Source organism: Macaca mulatta, chromosome 14, assembly GCF_049350105.2.
Source record: "Macaca mulatta isolate MMU2019108-1 chromosome 14, T2T-MMU8v2.0, whole genome shotgun sequence".
NCBI lineage: Eukaryota > Metazoa > Chordata > Mammalia > Primates > Cercopithecidae > Macaca > Macaca mulatta.
In genome coordinates this window covers 108,474,138-108,495,303 of record NC_133419.1, presented here as the reverse complement: position 1 = coordinate 108,495,303, position 21,166 = coordinate 108,474,138, and the positions used below count along the sequence as shown (strand labels likewise).

Below are 21,166 nucleotides of genomic sequence, written 5' to 3'. Positions count from 1 at the left end.
TGCATATCTCACCCGAATGGTGCCACTTGATATCCTAAATCTTGGAATGAGTACCTGAAGTTTTAACCCTCCATCTCAGCATTTATTATGAGGGCTTGTTTGAAAAAGCTTTGAGTCTCACTCTCCTGAGAATCTCATCAACAGATACATGTAGGAGATGAAGTTCATTTGATCTAACCCATAAAACCTAATTCATCTTTTACTTTCAACAATTACCTGCATTTGGGATGAAGAGAGTCAGACAGGACCTGCTGAGCTGCTGTGGCATCCCTTTCTGCGAAATACCTGCAGCGGGGGAGGGAAAGAAAACCGTAACTCTGTACTTGCTTACTTGCTGAATATATTCATTTTAATCCAATTCGAGGTCATTCTGAATTCAGAGATGGATACTGGCATAAGGTTATTACTTGTTTCAGCTCCTCCAGGGAACAAACAGTTTTTCACAACAGAGTTTTCGAAATGTAATGACATGGTAGAGTAGCTGTGAAACCTGCACAGATTTAGGAATGTATCCAGTAGATTTTGAAAATTTAATTAAGAACTTTGCCATTACCCCGAGAACCAAAGATTTTATTATAAAGAGGGGTTATAGAAGAGGGGGTCAAATAGTTCGATTTTTGGAGGCCTTCAGAAGGCAGAAGCCTCGGTTAAGGGACATGATGAGAGAAAGAAAAGACTGAAGGAGATGAGAGAGGATATGCTTCGAATACTCACTGGGAATTTGAATTCTGGATGAATGGAAAATATCTTTTGAGTTTAGATATGTTAAAAACAATAACATTTTATTCTAAAGGGAAAAGGGTAGTTAGGTTTCCTAATAAACACAAAAAACTGCACACCCTCAAAAATAATCCGTTAAAAAGTACTTCATAGAGACAATGATAAAACAATAGCATCTATTATTTAATGTGATGTGTGTATATTTCCTGCATAAATCCAAAGGGTAAAAGAAGTTCTTGAATTTCCTCTGAGGAAATTTCAACCCCAAGTCAGCAACTGTAATGCACACATTCACAGTTGTTAATGAAACGGAGTTTCTTTTCATACTTTTGTCGGTTATCTGAGTTTCCTCTTTTATGTCTCATCTGTTCATATTTTTTGGCTCAGTGAGTCTAAAAATGACCTCAAATAAAAAAGACAAATAACCTTATAGACAATAATATACTGAACATAGATCCTTTATCATTTATGTGTCAGTCTTGTCTCTTTTTACTTTGTTTATGGGGCTTATCTTACTGCAGTTTTCAATTTTAATGTGTGAAATTTATTGATTCTTCTTTTCCAGTGGATGCTTTTTTTGCTCGTGTCTTTAAGAGATCTCTCCTCAGTCAGATATCTTGATTTTCTTCTAAAAGTAGGAAAGACTTGTTTTGGACTTTCAGCTTGTGAACTGAGGTGACGTAGTGATTTAATTTTATTTTATTTTTCTCAGTGGAAGGCCAATTGTCCCAGTTATTCAAAAGCTGACTCTATTCACTTATCTGTAACATTGTCTTTGTCATTAATGTTTACTTTCCGTTCATTAACATTACATTAAAATGTTTCATAAAAGAATGGGTGATTATTAAACTTCTTAAATTTAAAATAAAGGGAAAGATCTAGGGGAAAATGGGATGCCACCAAAATGACTGAGTAAGGCTTAACTTCTTTTAAAAATACATCACTGCCCTAATAGGGTAGCGTCAAAGGACACAAGAATCAACTTGAAAGGACTCTTTGGCTCAAAAAATAATGACTATACATGACTGAATTAAAGCATGAAAAAAATAACAAGTACAATTAGTTGAGTTACAATAAACATATAGAAACACAGGAGTTAACAAATGGTGTTTTAAAAATAGAGAGAGAGAGAGCAAAAAAAAAAAAAAAAAAATTGATCACTAACAGGGGAACGAGGCAACCAACTCCTGACTCTGAGAACTGGCAACCAAATGCAAAAATTGAATATCTGTCCTGCCTATATTTCAGAGAAACCAAATAACTATACTCTATAAGGAAACGAAGTCTTTAAAAATTCCAGCCAAAAATTATAGGAAAAATAACAAAAATAGAAAAGCACTCTTTATACAATTAATTAATCGGTTCAGTAAAGATCATAGAAGGAGGACTTTACACTGGCGGCATCAGAATGGGATTCCTCTGATTTGTTGCAGCACAGGGCTGAGAGTGGAGGGACACGGAAGGCCTCCCGCTGTGATGTCAACCTGAATCTCTTCAGGCCTGTCTGCATACCTCCAATTTTCAGGAAATACAGGGGATGGATACAAGTGTAAACAGGCAAATCCAGACCATGGGACATATTACAGGACAACTGATCTGAAATCCTGACATGGAGAAAGGGGCAAAAGGAAGGGACAGAGCAAGAGAGACCCATCTAATTTAAGAACAACAAAGGGCATAGTTGGAAGTGCATAGGATAAACCAGCCATAAAAAGTATTTTCGAGAGAACTGGGAAATTTGAATATGGACTGGATAAAGATGACATCAAGGAATCACTGTTAATTTTGTTTGATGTGATAATGGCATTGTGGTTAATGTGAGGTAATATTGATATTTTTTAGAACTACATATTAACATATGAAGGGTGAAATGATGGTGTAGAGTTTTCGTTAACACCCTTCTGCCAAAAAAATAATGTTGTGAATATTTCAAAACCTCAACAATTACTGAATCTGCATGATCAATACAAGGGTGTTCTTTACAATCTTCTCTGTTTTTACATATGTGTGAACATTTTAAATAATAAAACAATTTTTAAATATAGTTGAGATTTGCTTTAAAAATCCATGAAATTTGCTGAAATACAAGGAAGGCTACTAGCAGACACTTTTAACATTTTATGAACCTGGCCTCTCAGGGAATTTGAATGTTTTCTTAGAGTCTTATGGGAAGTAGCTTTTGAAGCTAATTACTCAGCTTTTGCCATTTCAATATGAGGAGACCAAAACATCACTCGATCAGTCAGCTGTCCTTCATTTTACTTACTGCAAATTGTACAGTCCCAGAAGTCCCATTCCTCGAAAATCTGTTTTAGGATCATCACCTTGGAAACCAATTTCACACCACTGCTTAGAAATCCGAGATTCCAGTGGAGTATTGGGCTTCAAGAATTTCCATAACTGTAGGAAAAAAGAAGAGAATTACCGTGTTGATATACACTCACAAATACTCTTTCCTATTGGTTCAGATTTTATAAACTACATCATTAGGAGGAGCTTTGCAAAGCTGAATGTATGCAAATACATTACAATTAAAGATGTGGTCATCTTTCAATTATTTATGACAGCATTTCTCAGAGCATGATCTGAAGCCTCCCTGGAGGTTCCCAGGACCTTTCCAGAGGGTCTGAGAGATAAAAACAAAACCAAAAAACTACTATTTTATAATAAAAGAAGAGGTTATTTGCCTCTTCTCTCTCATTGTCTCATGAGTACATAGTGGAATTTTTCCAAAGGATGCATGATGTGCTGTGATATCTTTGCTCTGAAGGCAATGGATTGAGTACTTACATATTTTAATGTTTAAAATCTTTCTATTTTAATTTTGAATAGGAAATTACATAGCAGATAGGTAGGTAGGTAGATAGATTAGATAGATAATCTCTCACAAAAAAGCTCTTTGGTGCTCTCAAAAATATTTAAGAGTATAAAGAAAAGAGAGAAGTGGAAAAATTTCAAGGCCACCTATTATTATTATTCAGATTCTCGGAAAATGCTGTAATATTATATCAAAACTTTTAGCAGCATTATTAACCAAAAAAAAAAAAAAAAAAAGTGAACTGACATGAGTTTCTTTTTGCTTTTTTATTTTGGAGACAGAGTCTCACTCTGTTGCCCAGGCTGTGCTCTTAAAAATATTTAAGAGTATAAAGGAGTGCTGTGGTGTTATTTCGGCTCACTGCAACCTCTGCTTCCTGGGTTCAAGTGATTCTCCTGTCTCCATCTCCACAGTAGCTGGGATTATAGGCATGCACCACCACACCTGGCTGATTTTTGTATTTTTGGTAGAGACGGGGTTTTACCACATTGGCCAGGATGGTCTCAAACTCCTGACCTCAAGTGATGCGCCTGCCTCGGCCTCCCAAAGTGCTCGGATTACAGGCATGAGCCACCACGCCCGGCCGAGTTTCATTTTTTTAGATCTCACCTATAACAGGAGTGAGAGTAAATATTATCGTGTTGCTAGAGGAAGCAACATCAGTAACGTTCATGAATAAACCTCAAAATGTATTATTATCTTTAAGAGTTACCAAAAGTAATTTCAGTTAAAATCAATTTTATTAATATATTACTGGACAATTGTAAATTTTAAGCATTATACTCTTTACTGCTTAATAAGCTGGTTCTATTTTTTAAAGTTTTCTGTAGAAAGATTCAGCACATATTACTTGAGAGAGACTCTGAGAACCATAGTTGTATAAATACGTAATGCTGAAACTCTTAGTTTTTTCTAATAGAGATGGGCATGTAAGTAAGTTTACTTTTTAGACTTACATCTTCATTACCAACAGGGTAAAACACAAATGTAAAATTTCCTTACTACTATTTCAGAAATAATTCAATTTCTAAATTGCTTATTCTACATTACGAAGCTTAAATGAAACAGTAATACACAAAATACCTTGCTAAATCAAATTGTCACATACCTGACACAGTGTAAAACATAATATTCGATGACAGAAAATACTAATAAAAGCTGTTATTCATTTTACTAATGTTATTTTACACATTAATCTAATATTACTTATTATTCACATTATACAATATTTTATGTTAGTGCCACAACAGGTAAATTCGATTTGTCTAAAGGGCGAGAGAAAAAGGGTAAAAAGGAGGTAAATCTCTCACGCTTGAAAGCAAAATATCAAGCATGATTTACAAAATCTCTTTTTAAAGAATTCACATAAGAATATGCCAGTGCTCTGCATTCATCAAAACGGAAACTGGTCCCGTACGGTGGCTCACGCCTGTAATCCCAGCACTTTGGGAAGCCGAGGAAGGTGGATAAATTCAGGTCAGGAGTTCGAGACCACCCTGGCCAACATGGTGAAACCCCATCCCTACTAAAAATACAAAAAATTAGCCGGGTGTGGTGGCGCATGCCTGTAACCCCAGCTACTCGGGAGGCTGAGGCAGGAGCATGGCATGAACCCGGGAGGCGGAGCTTGCGGTGAGCCGAGATCGCGCCTCTGCACTCCAACCTGGGCACAAGAGCAAAATTCCATCTCAAAAAAACAAAAAACAAAAACCAGAAACTGTTTGAGATCATCAGAAAAGACTAAATGAGACCAGGAAATCGTCACTGGGGAAAGGTTTATTTTAAAAAATCCTTTAGAGGGCCGGGCACGGTGGTTCACGCCTGTAATCCCAGCACTTTGGGAGGTAGAGGTGGGCGGATCACGAGGTCAGGAGATCCAGACCATCCTGGTTAACACGGTGAAACCCCGTCTCTACTAAAAAGGCCAAAAAAAAAAAAAAAAAAAAATTAGCTGGGCGTGGTGGCAGGCGCCTGTAGCCCCAGCTATTTAGGAGGCTGAAGCAGGAGAATGGCGTGAACCCGGGAGGCAGAGCTTGCAGTGAGCCTAGATCGTGCCACTGCACTCCAGCCTGGGCGACAGAGTGAGACTGTCTCAAAAAAACAAAACAAAACAAAACAAACAACAACAACAACAAAAAATGTTGGAACTGATTTTTCACTTTAGGAACTGATTTGGTGACTGACACGAGGGGAAAAAAGGAAAAAAAAAATGTAAAACTTGTCACATTCATTTGAATAATAATGTGAAGTCATCTCAGGGCCCTGCACAATTAAAAAATATCTTATTTTATCGAATGAGTGCAGCAAGATGGCAAAAGCAGGTGCTTCATTTCCGTAGGTGGGTGATAAACCTCACTCATTAGGTGAATGCTTAGTGTGGGATGCTTAGTAAATGCTTAGTAAAACATTTGAATAATAAAATGCTTTGGTTTTTGTTTTGTTTTGTTTTGTTTTTCACAGAGACAGGGTCTCACTCTGTCGTCCAGGCTGGAATGTAGTGGCATGATCTCAGCTCATGGCAACCTCTGCTTCCTGGGTACAAGAGATTCTTGTGCCTCAGCCTCCCAAGTAGCTGGGACTACAGGTGTGCACCACCACGCCCAGTCAATTTTCGTGGTTTTTTTTTTTTTTGGTAGAGACAGGGTTTCGCCATGTTGGCCAGGCTAGTGTGTCAAACTCCTGACCTCAAGTGATCTACCTGCCTCGGCCTCCAAAATTTCTAGGATTACAGATATGAGCCACCATGCCCGGCCTGAATAATAAAGTGCTTTAAAAAGAAATTTCATTTTAGTAATTTTATGGATCATGAAAGACTAGAATAATGGCTAAAAAGTGTTGTTAATCTTCAGATGATAGCACTGTGGTCATGGCAGAGGACATGGCAATGCTGAGGTGGACCAGGCTGGGCACCTGGCCTGATGATTCTTTTGATGAAATGACAGTATGCTAGCTGTTCAGCAGTATATGCAACAGAACATAAGAGAAGATTGCTCCAATACTGACAAAAATCTTGAACCACCTGAAGGCCAAGATGCAGGTATATGGAAGTATGAACATTTAAGGCAATTCTTCCTTGAGCTAAATGGACTTGCTGTCAAACTTCAGACTGAATGCCATCCAGACACTTGTATTCAAATGACAGCAACTGAACAATGGATTTTTCCTTGTGCAGCTCATAAAAATCCAAGTGTTCTACTACAGACTAGACTAGACACAGACTTGATGGTGCTGTGTCTTCTGAAAAGCAATAACTATTTCCCTAGCAGGGTTAGTATAAAGGAATCATCTGTAGCAAAACTTGGACCAGCATACGCGGTGGCTCACGCCTGTAATCCCAGCACTTTGGGAGGCCAAGGCGGGTGGATCATGAGGTCGGGAGATCGAGACCATCCTGGCTAACACGGTGAAACCCCGTCTCTACTAAAAATACAAAAAATTAGCCGGGCGAGGTGGCGGGCGCCTGTAGTCTCAGCTATTCCGGAGGCTGAGGCAGGAGAATGGCGTGAACCCGGGAGGCGGAGCTTGCAGTGAGCCGAGATCGCACCACTGCACTCCAGCCTGGGCGACAAAGCGAGACTCCGTCTCAAAAAAAAAAAAAAAAAAAAAAAAGATTTCCAGAATATTTTCATATGCTTTTTTTTTTTTTTTTTTTTTTTTTCCCTAGATGGAGTCTCATTCTGTCGCCCAGGCTGGAGTGCACTGGTGTGATCTCAGCTCACTGCAACTTCTGCCTCCTGGGTTAGAGCGAGTCTCCTTCCTCAGCCTCCTGAGTAGCTGGGATTACAGGTTTCAGCCATAATGCCCAGCTAATTTTTGTGTTTTTAGTGGAGATGGGGTTTCACCATGTTGGCCAGGATGGGCTTCACCATGTTGACCAGGCTGGTCTTGAACTCCTGACCTCAAGTGATCTGCTGGTCTCGGCCTCCCAAAGTACTGGGACTACAGGTGTGAGCCACTGTGCCTGGCCACGTGCTTCTTTTTATTACTCTAGATATTGGATGAATACGAAAATGAAACATTTTTGTGTCATTTTGTATCACTAAGTTTGTGATAAAAGAAAATTTGATGTCCAAGGATAACCTGATTGTACCAATTTTAGAAGAGGAAGTTCAGAATTCAGTTTCTGAAGAAAGCAGCATGAAGGGGAATCACAAAGAAAAATATACCGATCACATGATTAACATTAATTATGTATGGTACGTATCATCTTAGACCCATCAATCCTGTATCCATATTCTAGCTTCTTTGTTTAGTATAGTTGTCTGCTGTGTTTGCCTTTTAAAATGGGAAATTTTTTTAAGGTTATTCATAAGCTGTATATTCACCACTGTGGCACTCATTATTTTTAAATAAGATTAGTATTATCTGTTTATAATGTCTGTTAGTAAAAGAACTTACAGTTTGGTAAAATTGCTGCTAACCAATCATTGGATTACAATCCTCATCAGACAAACCCATGTATTAAAAAATGGGTGAGGCGACATGGGTGGCTCAGGCCTGTAATCCCAGCATTTTGGGAGGCCAAAGCAGGTGGATCATGAGGTCAGGAGTTCAAGACCAGCCTGGCTAAGACGGTGAAACCCCGTCTCTACTCAAAATACAAAAATTAGCCAGGCATGGTGGTAGGAGCCCGTAATCCTAGCTACTTGGGAGGCTGAGGCAGAGAACTGCTTGAACCCGGGAGGCAGAGGTTGCCGTGAGCCGAGATGGCGCCACCGCACTCCAGCCTGGATGACAGAGTGAGACTCCATCTAAAAAAAAAAAAAAAAAGAAGAGTAAGCTCATATGATCCATTTACTAAAAAGGTGGTAATGTTTTCCTTTGATTTTACCTCTTAGTTTAGATATTCTAAATTCTATAGTACATAGTTCCATCTTCCCTGAAACTCTTTAACTCATTTAGGGAAATGAGTTTTTAATATGCATATAGGATTATGTATAATCTAAGTGCAAATGAAGCATTAGTAATACTTAAATAATCTTACTATGCTACATAAAGTATATTCTAGGCTAGCATACTTGAACAGGATTTACCTTCCTGCATCAGTGGATTGTTACATATAAGAGGGTGATGATAAGGCATGTAAATGATGTTTCCACTGAAAACCTGCCCTTTCTGCCCTTTCTCATTTCCCTTAACTCTCTTCTCCAACTAGCTTAGCTGAAAAGCTTTTCACCAGACTGTGATTTCGTGGTGGCTTATGCCTGTTTATATTTGTATTAATTGCTTACCGATTATACCTCATATTAGCAATTACATTACACTATAGGAAAAACGTATTGGCATACTCTGCCTATCTTGGTTTTACTAAATTGTGGTAACTACTTAGAAAACAAGTTATTAAACTAGTTTGCTTCTTCCTGTTAGCTATATATACATATATATATGTGTGTGTATATATGTGTGTGTATATATATGTGTGTATATATTTTATATATATATATCTTTTTTCTTTTTTGAGACAGAGTCTTCTCCATCACCCAGATAGGAGTGCAGTGGCACCATCTTGGTTCACTGCAACCTCTGCCTCCCAGGCTCAAGCAATTCTAGTGCCTCAGACTCCCAAGTAGCTGGGACTACAGGTGTGTGCCACCACGCCTGGCTAATTTTTGTATTTTTAGTAGAGACAGTGTTTCACCATGTTGGCCAGGCTGGTCTCGAATGCCTGGCCTCAGGTGATCTACCTGCCTCGGCTTCCCAAAGTGCCTGTTAGTAATATTAACCTTTTCACCTAACCATCTAGGCAGCATTAAATAGGACTGAAGAAATATTGTAGTATTTATTTTATATCCCCTCTCCACAAAGTTTATGTTTGAATTATATGCATACATGAGATTCACTGCAATGATTCACAGGTTTTAAGGGTGTTGATGAATGGTCATACATTTACTGGACTTTGTTATAATTCAGTGTCCTAATAATGATTCAAATGCAGATTGAATAATTTTATAATCTATTGAATGCTGTTTTTGATAAAGCACAGAAGGTTTTATTGCTAAACTGATTTTAATGAGGCACTAGGGTCAAAAAATTGTACATGTTGTGAACAAAGTATTTAAATCCTTCTTTTAAACAGATTTCACATGAGGAACTTCTTTTTCATTAAAAAGGTCATTTTGAAATTCAGATGAAAATGTATTCATCTTGTTTTTTTTTCAGACTTAGGGAATAATTTGTACCATATTATGAAACAAGAATGTACAGCAAAAATGTGGGACTAGTAGTATACTGAGAGTATGTATAAATAGTTTATGCCTTTCTGAGCCTGCCAGTCCTTTTGGCTTTTAACAGTACCCAGCAGCCACAGTCATTATTGTACCCCTTAAGAATTCTTATGTCCACAGTGAAAGGAATGTTGACTTTGAAGTTATACATTTATATGAATGGTACTGTAGACCAATGGGAATAGTAATTTTTAAAATAAACTTGCTAAATATTGAGAGGCTAAACCAGTAGGTTAATAAATACATGTAGCAAATAAAATAGTCAAACTTATTTTGGAAGATGAAAGCCCATTATGCTAAAATACTTACATGAAGTACAATTATCTGTATATTTCCTATTTTAAAAAAATCTTGAGCCAGGTGCCGTGGCTCATGCCTATAATCCCAGCTACTCAGGAGGCTAAGGTTGGAGAATTGCTTGAACCCGCGAGGTGGAGGTTGCGGTGAGCCAAAGTTGCACCACTGCACTCCAGCCTGCATGACAGAGTGAGACCCTGTCTCAAAATAAATACATATAAAATAAAATAACCTTGAGCTATTTCGATTCTCTTCCAATAGGTAAGCTCTTCCCTGAAAAAATAAGAGTAGGGGATGGGGTGCTCCTGAAGGATGAGGTCATGCACTAGGAAGCCAACTTCAGATCTGAGAAACGGTGGTGGCTTATGGTGGGGACTCTGAGGAATCCTCTCATCTAGGACTGTGCTACTGGGAGTAGTTATTACAAAGCCACCTGCCAAGCGGAGGAGACTAGGGGCTAGGAAAAGTGATTCCTATAGCAGAAGACAAGAAACAGATGTGGAGACTACACTCTGAGTCAGATTGTTACCCTCACAGACTGCCCTCTCTACTGAACTCTCTTCATTTCGAACTGAAGCTTTACACAAGTTTATTTGAACACTTCTGCCTGGTCATGAACTCTCTGCAGAACAGAAAGGGAAGGTGATTCGTCTACCCTTGAGCTAGAGCATTCAAGGAGAAGCAGCTTCTCACCAAGGTCACCATGGGATTGCTCTTTCCATCAGGAGAGGGTCTTTAATTCTGGACTTTATGTTTTTCATTAAATGCATGAATCCACCTAGAATTTTGTCTTCATTATTAATTTGGTTGGAACACTTTTAATAGAAATGTCTATATAAGTGATTCATATGGACAGTGATATTATTCAATTTCATCCCAGGCTATGTTCAAATGATCATAAAATCTGGACTTTGAAAATAATTTAGAACTCTAGTAGCACTGATAACACTCTCCTATGCTTAAAAAGCCAAGCGCTTAAACATGTGGCAATACTATATATGACCTGTGCTTAGAAACTAGAGGTCAGCAAACATGTTTTTACATTTAACTTAATTTAATTATTATTATTATTATTATTTTTAGAGCTAGGGTCACACTCTGTTGCCCATGCTAAGTGCAGTGGTACAACCATAGCTCACTGTAGGCTTGACCTCCTGGGCATAAGTGATCCTCCTGCCTCAGCCTCCCAAGTAACTGGTACTACAGGTGGACATCACCATGCCCAGCTATTTATTAATTTTTTTGTGTGTGTGGAGATGGGGTCTTGCTATGTTGCTCAGGCTGGTCTTGAACTCCTGGGCTCAAGTGACCCTCCTGCCTCAGCTTCCCAGAGTGGTGGGATTACAGGTGTGAGCCACTGTGCCTGGGCACAAACTTTGTAAAAGACCACTTGACAAATATTTTAGGCTTTATGAGCTGTATGGTCTCTGTTGTAACTACTTAACTTTGCCTTTAAACTAGGACAGCAGCCATAGCAGCTATAAATGCCACACACAAATGCATGTGGCTGTACTGCAAATATTACTTGTAAAATGGGTGGAATGCCAAATTTGGTTTGCAGGCCTTGGTTTGCTGACTTTTGCTCTAAACGGTTCTGTGAAGTAGCTAACAAGGGTATTATGACCCATTTTAAAGATGAAGAAGCTTAAGCTCAGGCAGTGAAACACAAACCATGGGTCAGACCTGGAAAGACAAATGTGAACAAGATGTGGTTTGTCTCTCAAGACCTAGTGCAGTGTGGTAGCTCAGAGCGCTTAGCTACCACGCTATGTGAGCTCGCACAGCCACTTCACTGCTCAGCTTCAGTTTCCTCATCTGAAAAATGAAGATAAGAGCAGTGTAGCACCACAAGGCTACTGTGATAATGAAATGAAATAATGCCAGAAAACACTGACTGTAACAATTGGCACATACTGAACACTCAATTAATGTTTTATTATTTCTGATTTTATTATCATACTTGAAACTTGAACAAACTGAAGAAGAGAACAAAGATTCCCACTCCTAAGTTTGCTTGGGGAGCTAGTGAAGATTTCAAAATTCTGTGAGTAAGGATTTAAAAAACAAGCTGGCTTCTGCAGTGACAGTAATAGGTAACAGAGGGAACAGCATGAACAAATTCCTGGGCATATGGTATGGCACGGCTTATTCTGGGTCATGGTGAATGGCAGAGCATGGCAGAAATGTACTATATGTGATGAGGATACAGGAGCTGTAGCTTCAAGAAATACATTGGAAAGCCTCCAAAATGACATGCTAAGATGCGTGGGCTTTCTACTATAGGACATAGCCTGAAGTTTCTAGTCTAGGGAATAACAATGAATATATCTGTGTTTTGAGAAAAAAAAAAATCCCTCCAACAGTATTTCGGATGATGTGAGGGAAGAATCTAACAGTTACTGGCATAATTAAAAGGCTGTCACAGCCCAAGTTGGAGATGATGGCTAGAATAAGGCATTGGGCATGGAAAACATTTCAAAGATACCTTAGGGTGCTGTATGGATAAGATTTAGTGATTTTTGTTTGTTTGTTTTTTGAGATGGCGTCTTGCTCTGTCACCCAAGCTGGAGTGCAGTGGTGCGATCTGGGCTCATTGCAACCTCTGCCTCCTGGGTTCAAGCAATTCTCCTGCCTTAGCCTCCTGAGTACCTGAGATTACAGGCATCTGCTACTGTGCCCGGCTAATTTTCGTATTTTTAGTAGAGACAGGGTTTCACCATGTAGGCCAGGCTGGTCTCAAACTCCTGACCTCAAGTGATCCAGCCACCTCAGCCTCCCAAAGTGCTGGGATTACAGGCGTGAGCCACCACATCTGGCCAGATTTAGTGATGTTTTTTTGAAGATGTAGAATATGCCCCAATTGGATTGTAAGCCACTTGAGGGCAGAAATGATGCCTTTCCCCAAAGTACCTAATGCAGTAATGAACAGCCCTGACTTTATAATTTACCAGACATGTGAATGAGAACCTGAGCTAAAATGCTTACAGTTTTCTCATCTCTAAAATAAAGATAGCCACCATTTCCTTGCCTACCTCATATAGCTGACAGTTTAAATAACACATAATCTAATCATAGCCACAGATGAAAGTCATATACAAGTTGAGATGTAGCTAATGAACTATAATAATTCATGCATTCACTCATATTTGTTGAAAACCTACTATGTGCCAGCCCACATACAAGAGATCAGCTAAAGATGGTGCCTAGCAGGCACCTGGATGTCACTCATTCTGAGGGAACCTCAGCTATTCTAATACATTGTTCAGGCTCTTGTGACTATCGGTTAATTACAACACCTCTTTTCTCTGTCACCTCTTATTTCCTATGTTTGGGTAATTTTGTTGAACTACCTCCATCAGAAAATGGTCAGAAAAAAAAAAAGGCAATACAAAGAGATAAAATTCAGTCAGCAGGTTAGCTAAACTTCAGCAGGGAGAAAAGGAAGAAGAAAAACTATTGCCAAGAATGAGGTATCTTTAATTTTTAATGATTTACATCAGATCCAGCACTAATTAACAGAGACAAATGAGTCATTTGCTTAAGTACTTACATACATAAAAACACACTCCTTCACACAAAAACACAACAGGATACATTTTTGAAATTACATGTTCTGTTGACATTTTTCAATAAAATAAAGGCAGCTAAACAAATGTTTTCTTACAGTTTTGTTACTGCCTTTTTGAATTCTAAGAAAAGGCAAGGAAGTACCCTAATGCACTCTAATTCTAAAGAAGCATCTGTTTTCAGAAATGAATTTATAAAACATTTCTGGTAAGTATGTAGTTCTTAAGGGTAGTCTTAATTATTGGGGGGTCTTAATTTCTTTAGCCCCAAACTCAGTGTTTTGAGGGAAAGTATTACTGATGTTTTTTAATACACCATCAGATCCTGTAAGATTTTTAAGCTTTTGCTTTGACAGCCAGGAGTATTCATAACTTCATATTATTTCTCCAGAAGTTCTAGTGTGCCAAATATAAACCTTTACCTCTTCTAATACTCTCTAAGTTGCATGCAAAAATAATCAGCATTAAGATCTTGGGTAATTTCCCAAGAGGGCCGTTGCTGAGGCAGAAACCGACTTTATCTTCTCTGATGTGTATTAAAAGTCATAAATGGGAATCCCAAGTCACTCTTTGACAAATGCTATTTCTCCTGTTGGCTTTCAATGCATGTTAAACAATCTAAACTGAAGCCAAATGCGAGAGCCCACAGAAATCACCTCTGATGCTTTCTCAGATTATAAAAGAAAATTGGCTTTGGACTTAACTTCTCACAGGAATTTTCTGATGAAAAATTTACTTCCAACACCTGAACCAGCAAGAAAACTTGACCTTACCAACCAGTCAGGGGCCCGTGTTTCATCCATCTTTGTACCCCTGATGTACAGAGCAGTGCCTGGCACATAGCAGGTGCCTGGCAAATGTCAGCTGACTTAGATGAAGAACTGAAATGTGTTCAAGCACTAACCTTCAAAAGCATTTCTTCATGTTGGGGATTATCAGAATCATAGGGCTCTCTACGCAGTTTTTCCACATCTGCAATAAGGTTCCTGTACCCAACGATTTGCAGAAGGCAAGCCTGAAGAGAGATTCCCAGCCTAGGATGTTCAAAAACAGAGGAGACACACAAGGAAGAACAGGGCATCACTTTGGCATTTGTTCACTTGATGTATGCATGATAGAACTTTTCATATTAATGTAATATTCAGGGAAAATTGCTCAAAGATGATCTATTTAATAGAAGCACAATTCTTATTAAATCTCCACATGGACAACTGTAGAACCTGGCTAAAATTTGCCTCAAAGTCTGACTTTTTCTACAGCTAAATTGCAATGGTATGGCTTAAAAATAAGGAATTTCTGAGGCCAAGATGGGAGGATTGCTTGAAGCCAGGAGTTCAAAACCAGCCCAGGCAACAAAGCAACATCCTATCTCTACCAAAACCAAACCAAACCAAACCAAACAAAAACCCACAAGGGATTTCTTTATGCAGGTTACTTGAAATTATAGGTAATACTGGACTCTTAGGGATTATATAGCACCCCCCTAGGCGGTCATATCAGAATTACTTTAGAAAGATGTATGGAAGAGAACGAGGGTGAGGACAACTGAAAAAACCCTTAGGGGCTTCAAGGAAAAAAAATCAGAACAAAATGAAGAGAAACAAAGTAACAATAACACCACCACCTCCACTTGGGAATGTCCTCCTCAGGGGAGACAGTGCTAAGAGGGTAGTTACAACTTTACAAGATGTTCTATTACATTCTGACCAGCTGTAGTTGTCTGAACACGTTTTCTTGTGCTGAAACAAAATCTGCTTTGCTTATGATCAAACGGTTCAAATTCTTTTCTCTGAGCAAATTTATTTCCACCTTTCCCCTGCCATGACTATTTAAGATAGTGATTCTTCTAATCTCTAGGGAAAACAGAAATCTTATTTCTTCAATTGCCTCTCATGGGACATGGTTTTCAGATGTTTTATTTTATTTTTATTTTTTAGGTTTTGAGACAGAGTCTCACTCTGTCGCCCAGGCTGGAGTGCAGTGGTACAATCTTGGCTCACTGCAACCTCCGCCTCCTGAGTTCTAGCGATTCTCCTGCCCTAGCCTCCCGAGTGGCTGGGATTACAGGTGCCCACCACTACACCCAGTTAATTTTTATATTTTTTAATAAAGATGGGGTTTCGCCATGTGTGGCCAGGCCGGTCTCAAACTCCTGACCTCAGGTGACCTCCCTCTGCCTCCCAAAGTGCTGGGATTACAGGCATGAGCCACCGTGCCCAGCCGGTTTTCAGATGTTTTATGATCGCTCTCAGTTCTCTCTGAATGTACACTATTTGAATAATAGTACCGTTAAAGCATATCACTAGAACAGAAAACAATCTGGCAACTATAACACACAGAGGATCATTACTTTCTGTGATCAGAATGCTGTTTTCCCTTTCTACAGCCTCTAAAGTAAGGTAGAATCTGAAGGTCTAAAAGTAGTACTTCATGTTTATCTTTTCCTCCTAAATTCTTTAGAGTCATGTATTTTCTGTGGCTCAAAAATGGCTGAACATTGGCAATTGATACTCTCCAATCTAGTCTTTTGTCTTGTTCACTCACGGACTTTGAGCATGTTGCTGTGGTGTGGTGGTGGTCATTATAATCACTGTACATCATCATATTTTTTTCAGGGGTAAATGACATGCACAGATGTTAAATCTCAAGTTGAAGGCAACAGAACTTAGAACTGTGTACCTGCTCTAAACTTACAGGACAGTCAGACAGCCTAGGAGTACTGAACTTTAATAAAGTCGTATTCAATGAGTGGCTTTCATCATTACTTGTTACCATAGCACCAAACAACTAGGTCAGATATTAAAATTTAGGAAAGGGCACCATAGCACTACTCACCCAGAAAGTCTATGTAGGATGGAGAAGAGAGTTAATTTTGAGGGAAAGAGGAGAACGGAAGGAATGCAAGAGGCAGGAATAAGGAAAGTCAATTAAATTTTCTCAGGTCGGGCGCGGTGTCTCACGCCTGTAATCCCAGCACTTTGGGAGGCAGAGGCAGGCGGATCACAAGGTCTGGGATTTGAGACAAGCGTGGCCAACATGGTAAAACCCCATCTTTACTAAAAATACAAAAATTAGCCAGATGTGATGGCACGTGCCTCTAGTCCCAGCCACTTGGGAGGCTGAGGCAGGAGAATCACTTGAACCCAGGAGACAGAGGTTGCAGTGAGCCTAAACTATACCATTGCACTCCAGCCTGGGTGACAGAGCAAGACTCTTGTCTCAAAAAAAAAAAAAAAAAATTAAAATAAATAAATAAATTTTCTCTTTCGTAATTTTTAGTGCCACCATAAGCAGCACTTAAAAAAAATGTAATTAAAACAAGCGAGGTTAATAGTAGTAACAGTTTGGTAGGTTACAAAGTGTTTCCCCATCTCTAAGCTATTTCTTTGTTTTCTCAGGAAAGTATTTAATTTTTTTATATCAAGCTTATCAATGTTACCCTGGAAAAAAAGGCATTAGAATCCACATGGAGATTAAAAAAAAAAAATACGACAGGTTGAGTAACCCTTATCTGACATGCTTGGGATCAGACGTGTTTCAGATTTTGGAATATTTGCATATACATAATGAGATATCTCGGGGATGGGACACAAGTCTAAGCATGAAATTCATTTGTGTTTCATATACACCTTATACACATAGTCTGAAGGTAATTTTATACAACATTTTAAATAACAGATGCAATCTGTCATACAAGGTCACCTATGGAATCTTCCACTTGGGGCATCCTGTCAATGCCCAAAAGTTTCAGATTTTGGATTTTCAGATTCGGGATCCTCAACCTGAACCTAAAAGGGTCTTTTAAAAAAATGAGAACAAGAGAATGGATGGCAAAGAAATGCTCTTGAATGCACCTTATATAACTTTCATAGAAAAGATATGCTACTAAATCTAATCCAATCTCTAAACATGATTATTACAGGACTCATATGTCCCTCTTGCCCAGTTGTAGTCTTAAATTTTTCGTTCAATCTTATTTATAATGAATTGCCTTCTTATCACCTTCCCAGAGGAATAAAATATATGTTAGAAGGTTTCAAAAAGACATTTACTATATAAGTAAATCAACCTTTGGTAGCGGAATAGGCAAAAGGCAGCTAATGAACTGAAGTGGCTGCCGAAGAACGCTATGGAGACCAGGTGAAAATGGAGTTTTTGTGACGAGCCCCTGGATAGCTAATATCTAAAATCCTTCCAAGACGGAGACCTATGCAAGTATGCTCTGAAATTCCCTTCAGCTACAGTTCCTGTAATTATTAATAAAAGCCTTTCTCATAGGTAACATCTGAAGTTCTCAGACACGAACATCTAAAAGACAGTTTGATTATTACCAACCGAAAACCTTCTCTAAATATATCTGCGTTTGGAATTTATTCTACTCAGTGTCTTTAGTGTAAAATTTTACTGAAAAATTGCTGTACCCAGTGGAAAATATGAAGCTAATTTTAAATGTCACGAACATTGCCAAATGCATTTTAATACTTCCAAGATGAGAGGAATAAATTAGGAAGTTCTAAAGTCTTCATATAAAAACCATTTCTCCCTCCCACACATGCCTGTCTTCTTGACAAGCAGGTAGAAATGGTCTCCAAGATTCTCAGTCTGTCATAAAGTAATATTCATGAAGGAAGTGAAGGACTATTCTAGATGAAACAGAATCAGCTTAAGCACATTTACAATTTGAACATTTACTGTTAGTGTAAAACACAGGCATCAGATGGAGTGATTGCTGATGAATGGACTCATCTTTCTCTATCGGGGCACCCATCACATTTCTTACATTCATTGCATCTGAGAAGCATAAGCCACAAAGGAAGTACAAAGTTGCTGCCATTTACAAACATGAAAAAGGTACTTTTTTTCTCTATTCTTTATCTGAAAGTCAAAAAATGGCAGATGATTATTTTAGGGAGAGAGGGAGGGGAAAAAAGAGAGGAGACAGAGAAACACTAAATTTGTGGCCATATGACTTGTGTTCTGTACTTCTGACATAAGAAACATATTCTTACTGTGGATTTATGTCAGGATTAATTTTTTTCAGTTCCATGATATCTTCTATAGTTTTTTCAATAGCGTCAGGGTGAACACTCACAGAAGTCTGCAACAGCTGGAAAACATGTTTCAATCAGTTTTCTTTTCATTAACACCAGAGGCTTAATCAGTATCTACTGGGATACAGGCTTCAAGCATTCGCTTAAGCTTCTATATGAAGATTTAAGTTAAAAGCAAAAATTGATTTAGTGTACTTGAATTCTAATAAATTTGACGTTTTCACAATGGGGGTGGCAGTGCAATTTTCCTGATTACTTTAATCAGGAAAACACATACAATTTTTTTGGTTTTGTTCTTACCATTTTCCTGTTTCAAGCTACCTATATTGAAATGTAATATTTTCATTTCCTTGCCCAACATAGTTTCTATTGTTAATGGGCATTAAGTTTATGACTAAAGAGTGAGGCACATGGGGGAGATAGTCTTCAGGATGCCAAAATTAATAAGATAAAATTATCAAGAACCTTGAAAAAGAAAACAGGTTTTCTTTCTTATGTGGATGCTCCACTATGCTATAAAAGCTAGCGTAGTAGCTTCTTTGATATTATTGAAACATCTTCAGTATAATGTTAAATGATTTCAATATTGAGGAAATAGTAGGGAGTTAATATTGTTCCCATGTTCAAGGAATATTTATTTTATGATGTGGGAAGAGGTATAAGAAAGGGTTCATTTGACAATAAAGTAATAAGTAGTTCACAAACCTGCCTAGAAATTCACATACAGTGGCTGTTCTCATGTAAATAGTACAGTGGTTTGTAATGGGCAAATGATTATTTCTTCTCAGTTGGCAGTTTTCCTAGCCAATGCTGTATTTTGGTTTCTTAGAATTTTCACTTCTTAGGATAGAGGTAAGCCTCCAAGTGAAAAAAAAAGCTGCTGAAAAATAATTTTACTTACCTTACTTTTAGAATCCCTCAGTGATGTTTCTGTGAAAGCAGTAACAAAAACAGTCATTCAAAGATTATCCTTTACACATGGTTTAGAATTACTACACTGAAAGATAACATTGTATCCTCTATCCTACCAACTCTACCTTTTGCTTACTTCTTTGTCTCAGGCTTACCGATTTTCATGGTTCTAGAAGCTCCTGGCTTGGTATTGTAACAGATCCGCTGTAGTTCACATCTTCCAGTTAGCTTCCTCATTACAAATTTCAGGCAGCGCCACAGAAATTTACAGTAAAAATACAGGCATACCTGGATCAACATTCTGTGAAAAACAAAAGACAGCACCCTTCCAATAGAACTCTGGAAGAAAAGAGAAAGCAGCCACCACCAGCAAGAAAAGAAGCCCGGGAGAAAATCGGGGTTAGAAAAATCACCTTATACTTAACATATGTTTCTAGTACCATGCTACTTTATTTTGCAGTAGCTACACTTACTATGGCTGTAAGAAACTCCAGAATTTTCTATTCTAGTAAATTTGATATTCCAACAAACGGAGGATGAAGCATTAGAATCTTTTCTTTTCCCTCCTTTGCCTAAAAACATCTTGGAAATAAATGAGTGCCTTGAAAACAGATTCCTTTAATACTGCTTGTGTTTTAGGAGTCGCTCCTCCCTTTGATGGGGGGAAGAACATGCTTTACTCTTTTGCCTCCATGAACAGCCTCTCAGCTTGCCCTTCTCCATTTCCAGCCCCTCTCTAGTGCCCTCCTTACCCTCCACCAAACCCACTATTTGATTCTTCCCTTGCTGTCTCCCTCTGCTTTCCCTTAGGCATTGCAGACCTCCTTGAGGACTTGGTTGTGGCCACCTGCCTTTTCTGCCGACCTATCCTAACATTCCCTGACCTTGTTAGAAGCCCTTCTCATCAATTCACTGAACAAGCACCATTGACCTTTGATTTTCCTAGAGGTGACAACTTTCTGTGATTTAAATGTTTCAAAAACTCCTCTTGAGAAGTTTGTTCTTGGCTCTTGCTGAAGAAAGTTTTCTTTACTGTACACCATACCTCACTCCAGCAATACCTCAACAAATGACGAACTATATTGTCACCAGTCATGTCCTTATTCACACATCTATGGCCCATGTAAATCCATCTTTAATGATGACTTTTAATTTTAAAAATGTGAGTGCCTACTATTTCACGGTATGGTTCAGAATTTCAAAAATGACTCAAGCTTTAGTGGTAAAGAGGACTTATTATCTGGGAACTTATATATTCAACCTATCTTCTCTTTGTACTGTACATTCCCAGGAGGCAAAATTATTTATATTACTTCCTTTTGGTGTTATTTGGAAAAGATTTTTCTTTATTATCAAAAGTTCACTAATTCCTTCCAGTTCTAAAATAAGGTGATGTGTGGTCACTCAGATATACTGGAGTAGTTAACTAGTAGCCTCCACAATGTGATCCACCCCTGAAAAAGAATCAAAACCTTGGCTGTGTTCCTTTCCTCAAATTGCTCTGGTTCCAATATCTTCAACAGCCTTGTGTTAAAAATAAAAACTCGAACAATCTGATTTGCACAAAGGCATGGGGTT

The 21,166-nt window shown here is 38.4% G+C and overlaps 1 protein-coding gene across 4 annotated transcripts in view; it reads right to left on the bottom strand.

The window, feature by feature from the left end:
• ELMOD1 (ELMO domain containing 1) overlaps positions 1-21,166 on the bottom strand; it is a 76,589-nt gene that overhangs the window by 16,158 nt on the left and 39,265 nt on the right. For all 4 annotated transcript variants that reach the window (XM_015115591.3, XM_028832650.2, XM_015115592.3 and 1 more), the window contains 6 exons: positions 19,744-19,889; positions 19,578-19,606; positions 18,635-18,732; positions 14,530-14,659; positions 2,987-3,120; positions 217-285 (listed from right to left, as the gene is read on the bottom strand). In XM_015115591.3, coding sequence (XP_014971077.1) covers positions 217-285; positions 2,987-3,120; positions 14,530-14,659; positions 18,635-18,732; positions 19,578-19,606; positions 19,744-19,888 — 605 coding nt within the window. In that variant the 5' untranslated portion in view covers position 19,889. The remainder of the gene's footprint in view (positions 1-216; positions 286-2,986; positions 3,121-14,529; positions 14,660-18,634; positions 18,733-19,577; positions 19,607-19,743; positions 19,890-21,166) is intronic.